A 13707-nucleotide genomic window follows, 5' to 3' on the forward strand; every position below is an offset into this window, starting at 1 on the left:
AGTATCTAAAATTTCATATGATGTTTGGTTTCTGCAAAAGCATTAAAAACTAGATCTGGATGAAGTGACAAAACAAACCATTTCCCTTTTCTACCTATTATTGTTTACTGTCCATTAACGGACAAGTCCCAAATTCTCTTTTATTTCATTTCCTAATTTTTAAGTAATATGAAGTGCTTGTAGCAGATCCTTTTGTCTGTAGTGTAATGATATATTATTGACTTTATGTTTTGACATGTTTCAATATCATCTTAGTCAATAATATCTTATAAATGGACATATAGGATATTCATGCTTCAATAGGAAATAAACCTCTGATCAATATCACTTAAAACTGATTGATTACGTTTTTATCTTGTGATGTGGTGTTTTAAATTTGCTGATGTATTAATCTGTAGTGATTACAATGCATTTTATATTGTTTGTATTTTATTGTATTTTGTTGGGCTTGGTCCCCATGTCAGCTGCCCTGAGTCCCTTCGGGGAGAAGTGAGCGGGATACAAAAATAAAGTTATTATTATATTATTATTAAAACTGCGCCCGGTTTTTCCGAACATTTCTTTTTTCTCTTGAGAGAAGAGAGTCTAGCAGGGGTTCAATGGGCTCTGCATTCTAGGCTTCAGGTTATTCTGATGGTTTAGATTTCACCTTCCAGAAATACTAGTCAATATGTGAATAATAAGGAATTCTGAGACCTGAACTCCAAAACAAATGAACGATCCAAATTTTAGAGCCACTGTTCTAGACTATTAGAAAAGCTGAAACCAGGTTTGCAATCCCACCGTCAAAGATAAAACTTCCCACAATGAAAAAAAGAAATGAAGACAAAATCCAGACAAAATCCAGACTCACTGACATCAAGTAAGATCAAGAACAAAGATGTCAAGCAATGTTTTTACCTTAATGGAATTGTCCCTTAGGCCACTAATAATCTTCTCATCATCGTACTGTAAACAGTAGACACCTTTACTATTTTCAGAACGACACTGAATTCTTTGCAAGTTGTGCCTTCCACATCGCCAGTTAGACTCTATAGTCTACAAGAGAAAAAAATTGTTTAAGTTACATTGAAGTTTAAGTTGCAAATACTTTGTAGAATACTTCCTCAGGCTCCAGAGCAACACCTGAGCAGAACAACTCCATCAACTGTCACTCCAGCTGCAGTCAATAAACCAAGCTACAGTAGAGAAAGAAACTGAAAGTAGGGCTATGAGATATTGCTGTCACTGGTTACTCCTTTTCCTGAAGAAGCTTCCTCCTCCTGCTTTTGCTTACTCTTTTACAGGAAAAAAGCAGAGGAGGGAATGAAGCCAGGGAGAAGATAATACAATACAATAAACAGCTACTTTAAAACTTTTATTTAGAGTTCCCCATACTAACCAAGTGAGCATCAATAAAGGAGACCCAAAGATTTTGAGATATTATTATTAATAATAATATCCCACTTTATCTCTCTCAAAGGAGACTTAACATAAAAGCATCAGCATACAATTTAAAATATACAAATATGCGAACAACACTCATTCTTGTGGCACTGCATGTCAGGGCCTGTTAAGCAAATGCAAACCTAGTCAAAACAATTCTAAGGATTCAGAGAGAACCATATGTTCCATTTAGATCAATTCTCAGATTTTTAAAAGCTCTTTTCTAAAGTTACTAGAAGTAAATGTGGGCTCCAAATCAAAGCAACTCAAGCATGTTATTCATTCCTAGGCCAGAGTGCTGTGAACCAGTAAGACTCCTACAGGTGCACCCATTTAATTCTATGAGTAGGTGTGATTTCACAGAGAGTAATGTTGCTACTGTGGGAAAATATTTCATATTTTTGAGAATTTGTAAAATCCCTTTTACTGTCAGTTGCCAGTATACTGGGCAAGTAGCCATTATACACAAAAATATACAGCTGCACAGAATTTGGCAGGAGTGAAAACATATGAGGAGTACAAATAAAAAAGATTGGAGAGAGCTAAATATAGCTGAGTGGGGTGGACACTCTGGAGACCATCAGCAAAAGGACCTACTGAACACAACCCGTTGTAGTGACTTGTTTTGTGTTATGAAAATTCTTCATCATGCAGGCAACATAACAACGCCCAATCACCAAACAACGATTTGGTAACTGGGGCACCTTATCCCTAAGACACTCCTTCCCTTTCATGAGGACACCTCCATCCCACACCCCTTTTTAAATTTCAGCTATCTCTACAGATAGTGCTGTGCCATATCTGCAGTGACAATTCTGCTAGCTATAGCTTGCATACCACTCTCTGACCATGGTCAATTCACTGCCCATGGCCAGTCTGCCTCCAGCTTTAGTTGAGCTACATCGGACTGTGGCACTTGCTGGAAGTTGAGGGCTTTGCCATGCTAGCCGTTCATGCTTTGTTAACTCTGTCCTTTCCTGGATGCTCTCAGTGATGTTGCCCTTGCAAACCACTCAGAAATGTCAGCTGCTGCTAAATCTGAACTCTCATCCTTTGGCTAGGGTTATACATAGGCAGCTTATTCTGTCAATTCTCACCAAGCATACAGAACTGGCTAATGACTACCAGTCTATATGATTCCTCACAAATTGGTTTGTGATAGTAACCAACTTTTTTATATGCCTCTGCTGATAGGCAGCACAATGGTAAAGTTATATTAAAAGAGCAACTTTGTACATTTTGTACAGGTTGCAGAAGTCAATTTTCTTTGGACTATGTGCAGAGTTTATGTATTTCAGTGAGAGGTACTCCAGGCTCTACATTTAACTTTTTTAAAACTTCTAAGCCTTTTCCAAAAGCTAAAGTGAGTTATCAGACTGAGTATATTCCAGCTTTATAAATTGCAATCTATTGGAACAAGGGCTTTCAGGTGGCCAAGCCCACTCCCTTACTTTAGGTTGAAGTCTGCTGGACTGTTATTTATTTATTATTTATTTATTTAATACATTTATATCCCACACTTCTCACCCCAAAGGGGACTCAAAGCGGCTTACAAATTAAATTTACATACAATATTATATTATTAGCATAGCACAATACTGGCAATAAATTATTATATTGCACTATATCAATATATTGTAATATTATTATTAATATTACATGTAATATATAATATATAATTAACATTATTATATTGTATTATTAGTATTATATTGTATTACAAAATAATATTATTAATATTATATGCATATAAAATATATTATAATATATATTATTGTAAATTATATTATATATATGTATATAGGTACGTATGTATATATGTTTGTGTGTACATATACATACACACACACACACACACACACATATATATATAAATAATTAGCATAGCATGTTACTGGTGGAAGGGGCTTTCAGCTGGTGCACAGAGACCATCTGTTAGACCAGGGGTCCCCAAACTAAGGCCCGGGGGCCAGATGCAGCTTTCCAAAGTCATTTACCTGGCCCCCGCCCTCAGTTTTAGACTTAGGCTCGCCCAAAGTCTGAAATGACTTGAAGGCACACAACAACAACAACAACAATCCCATTTTAATTTTTTTTTTGCACTACAAATAAGACATGTGCAGTGTGCATAGGAATTTGTTCATATCTTTTTTCAAATGATAATACGGCCCCTCAACAGTCTGAAGGATTGTGGACCGGCCCGCTACTTAAAAAGTTTGAGGACCCCTGTGTTGGACCATCTGCACTTTGCTCAAGCCCCAGTTCTCGCTGATGTGGAAAGTCTGTATCTGGGGGGAGTCATTTCATGAATGTGAACATTCACACAGTAGCAGGTCTTTCAAATTAGGTGTTTTAATCCACTAATTGTAAAAAGAGAGAAGTATTGTAACCTAAACTCTGTGAGATGCTGGTTTCCTTTAGGAAGAAACCATCGCTACCATTCTATGGAAAAACATTCAATCATATCAACCGTCACTTGCACAATGAAGTGATGTTGACTGCCTTAGTGAGAACTAGACCTCAAAGTACCAGGAACACACTTAAGAGAGAAGTACTATTCTCAAAGACTTTTGAAAGATTCATAGTACTACTCTTTGGGGGAAGGGGGAGACAGAACTATTTGGGCTACATTTGTGGTTCTTGCTCTTCCTTCAAATCTCAGAGTTACTGTCACTTTGATTAAAATGGGAGGATATCTATAGAAACCCTACAATGCCACTATCCTCGCTTGTAGTTCAGTTCTGAACCCATACTTTGACAAGCACTAGTCTGCAGCATCTACAAAAGATATGGTTTTCACATTGGAGGGGACTCAAGGGCAAGCAAAAAAAAAAGGATCAGAGCAGCCAGGCTAAAACTCTATTTATTCAACAGAGTGCTATGCCGATAGTGTTTTCTTTCTAATTCAGTTAAAAAGAAGCATGCTTCTTGAAAATGAAAGAACAAATTGCATATGCTTCAGTGGCCACTCCGATCCAGTTCTATCTGAAAGGCAAGGATTCATTTCTTACGTTTCCTGTTAAACAAAACCAGTAAGGATAGCTCTCTCCACACCTAGGAACAACTATAGTGACACTTTCTTCCTCACCCCTACTAGTTTCCATAACCTTTGAGTAAAAGAGTAACAAAATATAAGCAGAAAGCATCTTTGTGGGTCAGAGGGGGTATAGTGATGGAGTAAGCTTCCATGTGTTACAAAATATGAAAGCAAAAAATAACCTAACAGCTCATGAGGAATAAATTAAATCTGTACTAATTCTAAAGGAATAACTAAGCAGTTGGCCCAGCCACATGGATAATGTGGAAAAGGCCCAGGGATTTGGAGATGTTGCGGGGGGGGGGGGGGGGGGGGAATCAACAGTACACCTGGCAACCTGCCTATTAACACAGTCTGTTAATAAGAGTCAAATTGTACTACAATATTTTGGGATGGTGTCCAAGCACATGATTAACTGAACCAAGTCAGATTTCCACAAAAACAACGTTTGCATACCTAAATAAAATTTCCTGGGACAAACCCAAAACTAGTTTTCCCTTTAAGGGAGTTCCTAAAACAGTTAAATCTGGCAGGTCAGCACAATGGAAGTGACTGGACCACGCCGCATCAGAAGTGACTGGACCACCCTGAATGCAATAAAGCCACTTGTTAAATAGTTGCTTGCCACTGGTTGCCACTGTGGGAAGTAGAGGAACAGAGTACCTATTTCCAACGACTTCCCCTGCATATCTGTCTCTAGAGCATCATGCTATTTTTATTTTCTTTGGAGATATTTTAGGAACCAAGATACTTGTTGAGGAGTGAATTTTATGTAAAGTCTCTGAGCCAAGTAGCCAATTCATATGACCTCAAAGCAAGCACCAGTCCTGATGCATGGATTTTTGAGTTCAAATTTAAACGACAATCAAAAGGGCCAAGTTAGATTTGTTCTTTACTATGAATAATTATCTTTGTCATTGTATTTAAGAATTAGTGTTTGAAATTGTAGGAATGAAATGAAGCATAAATTCATTCAACCTTCCTGAACCTGGTGAACCTCCAGATAGAATGCAATTGGCATAATCCATTACCATACTTATGGGAACTGTACTCTACTTCATATAATTTTAAACTGTAATTTTTAAAACACAAGCTAATGAATCCCATTATTTGGTAAAGACCAGGGTATAAATTAATATTGCACAGGAATACTGTACAAGATCCAAGATATCAAGCCTGCATGCCTGTTTCATTTTATTATGTATCATTAATCTGTAATTAGTGTCAAAATACACATCTTTAAAAAATAGTGATTTCTCTGAGACCTAATTCCAAGGGTTTTTTTTTAAAAAAGAAGGAGGTTCTAAAAATGTCTCTTGACGAAAGGGATGACAGTTCATCAATATTAAGACACATGTACAAATGTATGCACTGAACTGCTAAAGGAATGCCTTCAAAATATTCCTCAACAACTTTTGGCAAAGTCAAGGGAAGGAGAAACCAAGTAAGATTTAAAGTTACTCCTTTCCATTAAGAAATTAAATACTCTTTATGGAAGCCCCCCAAAAATAAAGACACAGCTCTTATACCTCTACTGAAATAAGTGAAGCAACATACATGCACAAAGCAGCTCCACGTGAAAAACGAACACATTAGAAGATTATAGCTAATAATGATTTCTGCTGTGATTCAATATTGTGCTTATACTATATATATATATGTGTGTGTGTGTGTGTGTGTTTTTTTGCTACTTTCCTATTTCTCACATTTATGTTTTACAGCTGAAATTTACAGGCCAAAATCTAGTGATATGTCCCAGCTAGAGCAGACCAAATGAACCAATGGAATGTGCGTAACTGTTGACACACTACCCCACTATTGCCTGAATGGGTTTATTCTTGTTGGGGCTAACAATGGAATACTGCGCAAATCCAAACTGACTTCCTGACTGCTAGTACTTAAAATTTCTTCCTTAAATTATTCTACTGTAACAACGGTCTTACAGAATAGGTAGAGCTCCCATTTATTCAAGTCAAGATTCTTGTAAAATGAGAGCACATTTTTAAAAAAACAAGCAAAGAAAGTTTCATGAAAATGCTACTCCATACTCAATAGAACTTAAAACAAATTTTTACAAAACATACCTCTATATCTTGTATTATCTTTGGGTACAGTGACCTATAAAATGAATTAGGAGGTCCATCTGTGGGTCTGTTTTTAAACAGGTACTGATCCCTATAATTAAAGAGAGGAAAGAGGTGAAATTTTGTTTACAAAAAAAGAAATCCTTCCAAATATTTTAAACAGCAGCAGCAGTAACTCATACACTTGATGACTGAGACCATCAACTGTCACTGGAATGCATCAGGTATGGATAGAGTATACCCAGTCAGCCTCTTTCCCTAAGGCAACCTTGCTCGCTCACAATCTGTAAGGAAAGTCAGAGACTGCAGCTCTGACTATTCCTCTGTGGTGAGTAAATGTGTCTGAAGACAAAACTACAGAAGAAAGGGATGGAAAAATTACACCCACGGGAATGGAAAGGTGTGCTGACCTCCCATTTTTGCTTTTCTTACATAACTGTAGAGCTGTTATGTTCCATCTCTTCCACAGACAAGTGCAAGGGAGAAAAAGAAGTGAAACAGAACCTTGAGCAGGGCCGTGGATCCTGTGATTCTCTAAGTATTGCTGAAATCTATTCCCATGAGCCTTGGCCAATAGGGCCAATGCAAAAGCACAATGGGGACACAACAGATAAACATTAAGAAGGCAGGCATTTCTTCACTCCTAGCCTGGATGACCGATGGCCTACAGATTCCCTCTCATACCGTGCAGCATGTAACTACAACTAGTTAAATAACATTTTTCTTTTTATAGCCTTTTTTATGGAAATGTAAGCTGTCCATTACTGATCAGGCCATTAGTCGCTAGTGCATTTTGGAAATACTTCTGTTCTAAAGAAGAAAGAACATGCACTTTTTGCACATATACCCACCAGCCTCTTCTTTCTGACAGTCCCTTCCAGAGTGGATCAGTTCGTACCATTCTCTCAATAAGCTTTTTCCATAACATTCCTTCAGAAATAACTCGCTGCCATTCTTTACAAACCAGTTCTGCTGCACAGAGTGACCTGGCATCAAGGTAGGAGAGGATGTTTTCTGCTATGTGATCCAAGCCTTGTTCTATTGAAAGAGAGAGAAAGAACACAAAACTTTTTCATAGCAAGCTACTCCCTGCTAAGGCATTGTTTACACTATAATGCTATATTGTCTGGCTAGGTCTTACAAGAACATGCTTTCAGACTGGTCTTATACCATTGTGGGAAATAGCAGTGAAAATTGTATATAAAACTGTCTACAGAGTATTGTGGTTCACTGTGGAGAATTAAATATATCTAAATGAAGAATGAAAAGAAGTACTCAGGCACATGGAAGAAAAGTGCCTAGAGATCCAAATAACACCACCAGAATAAAGTCTGGGTTCAAATTCAGATCCAACAACTTTACATGTACAGCCTGCCACATGCCTAGCGCTGTACTGCTCTGATCAACCCCTTTACCCAGAGCGCAAAACCCACTGAAGATCTTTCAGAACCCACTTTTCATTCCTTACAAGTATTGGTTAACTGACCTCCAAATATATATATTTAAAAATAAGACACCCCCTTCAATAAGGACATCCCCGATCCTGAAGGCAAATACAAATAGGGCAACAAATCTACTAAACATAATCCATATTTTTATTGTACTTTCCTTACACGTTTTACTGCTTGTCAAAATGCATACCATATGATAATAAACTGTTTGAAAAAAATCAGGACAATTAAATTTTAAGCAGTTTTAACACACACACCCCTCCATCTCAGGAATCTAGAAGGTTATGAACAGAAAGCAAGTCTACGATTTTCTTCTATTTCTTCTATTTTCAAAAAAACCAGTTTTCTACTACTCTTAAACTGATTGGAAAAACCCAAAGTGCAAGTTTAAAATAGTAAGTAATCTTGAGGGTAGTTTCCAATTTGTTTCAAGACAAAATCTTGGTACATATCATGCCTTAGAAAGAAGGAAAACCATGGGCCGAATAAGAAGGGTTAGTTCCGACTATTCAATAAACAATTTATCGAATAGGTCCTTCATATAAAAAAATAGACTGGAAACTCTCTTTTATTAGGATTGACAAGTCCAGAATTCAGCATTTTCTTTTCTTTCAGATTATTATGAAAACATCATCTAGTAGTACTCATTATGGAGCTATAAAGCTATATTAAAAGTGTCATCAATCAAGTGGATGTTCCTCTTGCTCAACTTTTTAGGCATGTAAATAAATGTCTAGCCTAAAGTTCACTCTTTATAGTGTGAAATGTGACCCTTTAAAATATATTCATGTGGATATATGTGTTACACATCACTGTGGGCTAAAGTATGTGAAACAAGTATGCACAACAACAGAACAAGACAAAAAAAAAGGAATTTGGTGAACTCTCTTCCTTCCACCTTCTGAGAAAGATAGGGAGGGGTGGTTATTTAGGAAAAGGACTCTCTACCTCTCTGCAAAGAGAGTCAGAGAACATACTTTTTAAAAAACCTTTCCTTCCTGGCTCCTGTTTGTGTAGGAACTGATGCTGGCACTAACACAAATAACTATGGCAGAATGAATACAGTAGCCAAGTACAGTCTTGAACCAGATTATGCTCCCTTTTAAAAACTCCAACAAGCACAAGCTTAGCAACCAATGCTATGCATATTCTATGCTAGTCCAGGAAAACAGCCACACAATTTGGCACTGGGTATAGAAGTCAGTAGCCTGAGAATCTGTTTTCATATTGAGAAAAGCTTCAACGTAACATGGCTTAGGAAGAGCAGATAATGCCACACCTCAAACTGGAGAAGATGTGAAGTTAGATTTCCAGTGTTCAGTGGATGGCTTCTAACTCTAGGCTCAGGTTTTAGTCCTCGCACTTCAAATAAATACTGTACAGTCAAATTATCCAAAACATATGCATTTTGAGTGTGTATAATATGCAAAAACATTTTCTAAACAGGGAGTGTGATGCACAGAATACTTACAACTCTATAAACAGAATATAGGCATCTGAAGAGAAAGTGTCCCAATTCTATCTGCTCTTTTCTGACATTTAAAAAGCCTTCCCTAACTTGGATTTTTCCAAGGTTTGGCCTATAATTCACATAATCTCTGCCAGCTATGTTGGATGGAGATGATTAGAATTGAAGTCCAAAAATCCTGGGGGGGGGGGGGGGGGGTTCAACTTGAGAAAGTTGGATTAGAAAAGTGCTTCTTTAGTTATCTGACATGGAGTCAGTACCATATTTGCCATTACTGGTTACAACTGCATCTTTCGCTTCTTGAAGCCCTCCTGGCACCAGCAACAGATAGCTCAGGATCAAGCATGGTCCACAAAACGAAACTTTGAGTAGCACTGCATTACAATATAAACCGACAGCCTTTTTATTGGGGAAGCTCTTTAGATACTGGGCATAAATCAGGGTTTATTCAGTGAGCAGGAAGAATTGCTGTGTACCATCATGTGAACCCTATAACAGAATTTTCCTGGCAAGATCTCCTTATAAGGTTTGACATTATTTGAGGCCGAGAGAGTATGACTGCCACAGTTGCCATGGCTGAGTAGGGATTTGAACCCTGGTCTCCCATAGTCCAAGACTAAAACCATTACACCATGATAGCTTACAAAACACTGCCCATTTTTAATACACATCTATGCTATATTTTCAGGCCCTATGATCATTTATCAAAGCAATTTTGTAGAAAGAAACAGCAACAGGGAATACATCATTACTGCTACCAGTTTTCCAACCCTTACATCCTGGGCATTTTTCTTTTGGACAATACATAGCTGTACAGCACTTGAAATCAAAGGCTGCTCAACATTAATGGAAGAAAAGAAAGCAAACGTACCAACCACAAAAGCTATTTGTATTTTAGTGTGCCAGTAGCATGTAACCAGTACAAGTTTCCATGGTGACTTTATTAGATGGAAAGACGGAAGTGGCAATAAGCTTTTGAGAAATGACAGAAAAATTTTAGAAATGTTAACAGCCTGTGCATTTCAAAAACACTTTAATTTCCTTCAGACTTCACAAGCATCCTTTCTCTTGTGGTAAAGAAAAATTGGCACTGAACAGATCAAAACAATTCTATAATCCAAAGTTAATGGATGAAACCAAGACTTTACAATGGAAGCTAACAGCAGCTCACTTTCCAATACTAACATTAGCAATACAGACACTTGGTTGCTTATATAGGCTGAGATTGCTACCTATGAGTAATCAGACCCCAAATTAAAAACCCCAAATGCTATAGTTTCTACAGCAATGCTATCTAAACACTAGTTTTTAAAGCTCAATAGGCCGGAAAATAACACCAGAAACCTTTGGGAGAAAAACATTTCCAATGTTTCTCCTAGGGATTCTTCCTAGGATCTCCTGAATTTTGTTTGTTAAAAATTGGATCATAAAATATTTTATTTTAGAATGCTGAATAAAAATTTAAATACAACTCATTCATATATTATTATCTGGGTTATACTTCCTCAAAATGCTTACAAATTAATATAGGAAAGAAATTTTCAAAATGTGGCGGAATATCATATTTTGTCCACCAATGCAATCAGGCACTCCCCTAAACATAATGTATCAAAACACTGAGTGAACGCCTTTGCATGACACAGTTTTTTTTTATTCTTCTTGCCTGCTTCAGAAGTTTTATATAGCAAGACTAGCACTCATTAAAATCATATGGAGGAATGTGCCTCCTTTTTGTTATTGCTGGTTGAGTGTTTTCTGCACCTGCTTGATCCTGAGGAGGAGGAGACTAATGTTCAGAATACAAAACAAATTCTTTTATTGAAGAATATTGAAGTTCTATACCATTTCCAAATTCAACCTTTGGTTACTTTTCACAACTGGCAAGTGTGTAATTGTCTGAATAAACTATGCTTTTAGATGTAATATTCTGAGCTGCATATTTTATGAGTAATCCATTAAGTTACACACTTAACTCTAAAGCTGTCAAAATAATAATTTAACTCATTAATTTCTAATTTTGTTAATGTTTCTCCTAACATAACTGAAGTCTTTAGATCCTACATTTTAATAAATTTTCGGCTATTAGACTCTGTTAAGAGATTGGCCTCCGTCTGCCGTATTTAGTAAAACAGGAAGGCCTTAGCAGGAAGAGAATGACAAAAGCAAATGGAATGTATTACTGTGCTGACTGGTTATGGGTTTTTTTGTTTTTGTTTGTTTTTGGTTTTTTATGTTACTGCTCATATGTTACCGTAGTAGAGTAGCAAGTGTATCACTCAGGGCCCTTCCAGACAGGCTCTATATCCCATGATCTGATCCCAGGTTTTCTGTTTATCCCAGATTATCTGGCAGTGAGGACTCATAGAATCCAGTTTAACACAGAAAACCTGGGATCAGATACTGGGATATAAGACCTATCTAGAAGGGCCCTCTGTCTGTCTCACTCTCACACACATTCACTCATCACACACACACACACACACACACACACACACACACACATACCAGAAGGGACATCTGTAAAACAAGGTCCACAGGGCATCTTGCTCGGTAGATAACTAATGCTCAAGTACCACTACACAGTAGGAGAACATGGCCTCTAGTTGGCTAGGATTGTAGAAACTCAGTAGGGGAGAATGATCCCAAAGGTATTGCCCCCCTACCTTCAAAGGCCACATTTAATGTCTGTGCATTAGCAACCAATGGCAGCTGGCCCTCTGAGGCAGCATTGTCACATTCCTCATTCAGCAGAATGACCTTTGACTTATAAGTTACACCAAAATCCATAATTTTGGCCCCAATACCTACCCTTGATTTATGTATGATGTCAATTTATATATGATGTACAATATCCTAGGCATAGCATAGAAAGGGGAAGATTTTGGCCTGGTTTTTAAGCTACAGCAGCATCACTTCTCTTCCTAATACAGTTCTCCTTTCTCATGTTCCATGAAAAACTATACTTCAATGAAACATCCAAGAATGAGCCCAGCCAGCTGAAAGAGGATTTGAGGCCATTTCAACCCAACACCTGCAGCCCAATTACAAGGCTCCACTTTAGCAACCTTCAGTTAAGCATGTGACACGACGTTTTGCCGACTCTGAAGCATACGCCTTCATCGCTACGTGCTAACCACAGAGTAACTTGACAAGAACAGACTATGCAGACTAAACATTCTACCACCTTTCTTTCTTCTTTAGAGAACTCATATCATAATTATCACTTTTTCCATTAAAACGAAGCCAGAGACCACAAATATTTTCCATTTCATGTGCCTGTAGACAGGTGCAAAATCTAGAATGGATGGTAACAAGTGGGAGCTCTTTCTGCATTCTTTTAAAAGTTTATATGAGACTATCTTTTTCAGAACATTATATTTTTATGTACTGGTAGCCAATTATGGAATTAATTCAGAACAGCTGACAGAGTAAAAACTGCCAAGGCCGTTTGTGTGTCATAATCAAGGCTATGCAAATGTATCAGGATTTTTTTTTTTCATAATGTTAAGATTTTTAAGATTCAACCAGAACATAAATCTTTCTATTCCAATTAGTTCTCACTCACAGTGCTAGTAATATAATACTGCCATGTTTTTTAAGACTGCAAAACTCATAAAACCTGTCACAAAAGATGGAAATAGCTTTTCATATAATGCAAAAACTGGTCTTACATACCGAGTCTCATACATTCTGAAGGAATTATAGACCTTTAATTGGTTAATGAAGATAAACCAAAAAAAACTTTTATATGGGATAGTCTATTCAAAGCCTGGTAAAATAATTCTAAAGTGTCTGAACCTTTTAATTTCCCAGAATTAAAAACAATTTCCAAGTGCTAATAATTATAAATATTTTAATATTACCTAAAGGTAAGACTTAACTGTGAGATCAAAACACACAGACACTGATAACATGTGCTTTCTCACCTTGATGGTTTAAACCAATGGGTCTCAACCTTTGGTCCTTCAGATGTTTTGAATTTCAGCTCCTACAATTCCTAACAGCTGGTGAGCTGGCTGGGATTTCTGGGAGATGAAGTCCAAAACACTTGGGAGATCAAAGTTTGAGACCTGCTGCTTTAAATAATTCCATTAAAAAGATTTGGAGAAGGATATAGCATAAAATGCAACCTATGCCAGCTCAAGAAAGGAGTAAGGGTTGAAGATTACTGAATTGGTGAATCTCAAACATTCAATCCTTACATGCTAAGAACAGTGGTTTGGGAGGTGGGAGGAACATAAT

At 37.2% G+C, this 13707-nt stretch overlaps 1 protein-coding gene across 4 annotated transcripts in view; it reads right to left on the reverse strand.

The window, feature by feature from the left end:
* fbxw11 (F-box and WD repeat domain containing 11) overlaps nucleotides 1-13707 on the reverse strand; it is a 95231-nt gene that overhangs the window by 11631 nt on the left and 69893 nt on the right. For all 4 annotated transcript variants that reach the window (XM_062958080.1, XM_008115329.3, XM_062958083.1 and 1 more), the window contains 3 exons: nucleotides 7398-7584; nucleotides 6547-6637; nucleotides 901-1038 (listed from right to left, as the gene is read on the reverse strand). In XM_062958080.1, the coding sequence (XP_062814150.1) occupies nucleotides 901-1038; nucleotides 6547-6637; nucleotides 7398-7584 (416 nt within the window). The remainder of the gene's footprint in view (nucleotides 1-900; nucleotides 1039-6546; nucleotides 6638-7397; nucleotides 7585-13707) is intronic.

Source organism: Anolis carolinensis, chromosome 1, assembly GCF_035594765.1.
Source record: "Anolis carolinensis isolate JA03-04 chromosome 1, rAnoCar3.1.pri, whole genome shotgun sequence".
In the NCBI taxonomy this organism is placed as follows: Eukaryota; Metazoa; Chordata; class Lepidosauria; order Squamata; family Dactyloidae; genus Anolis; species Anolis carolinensis.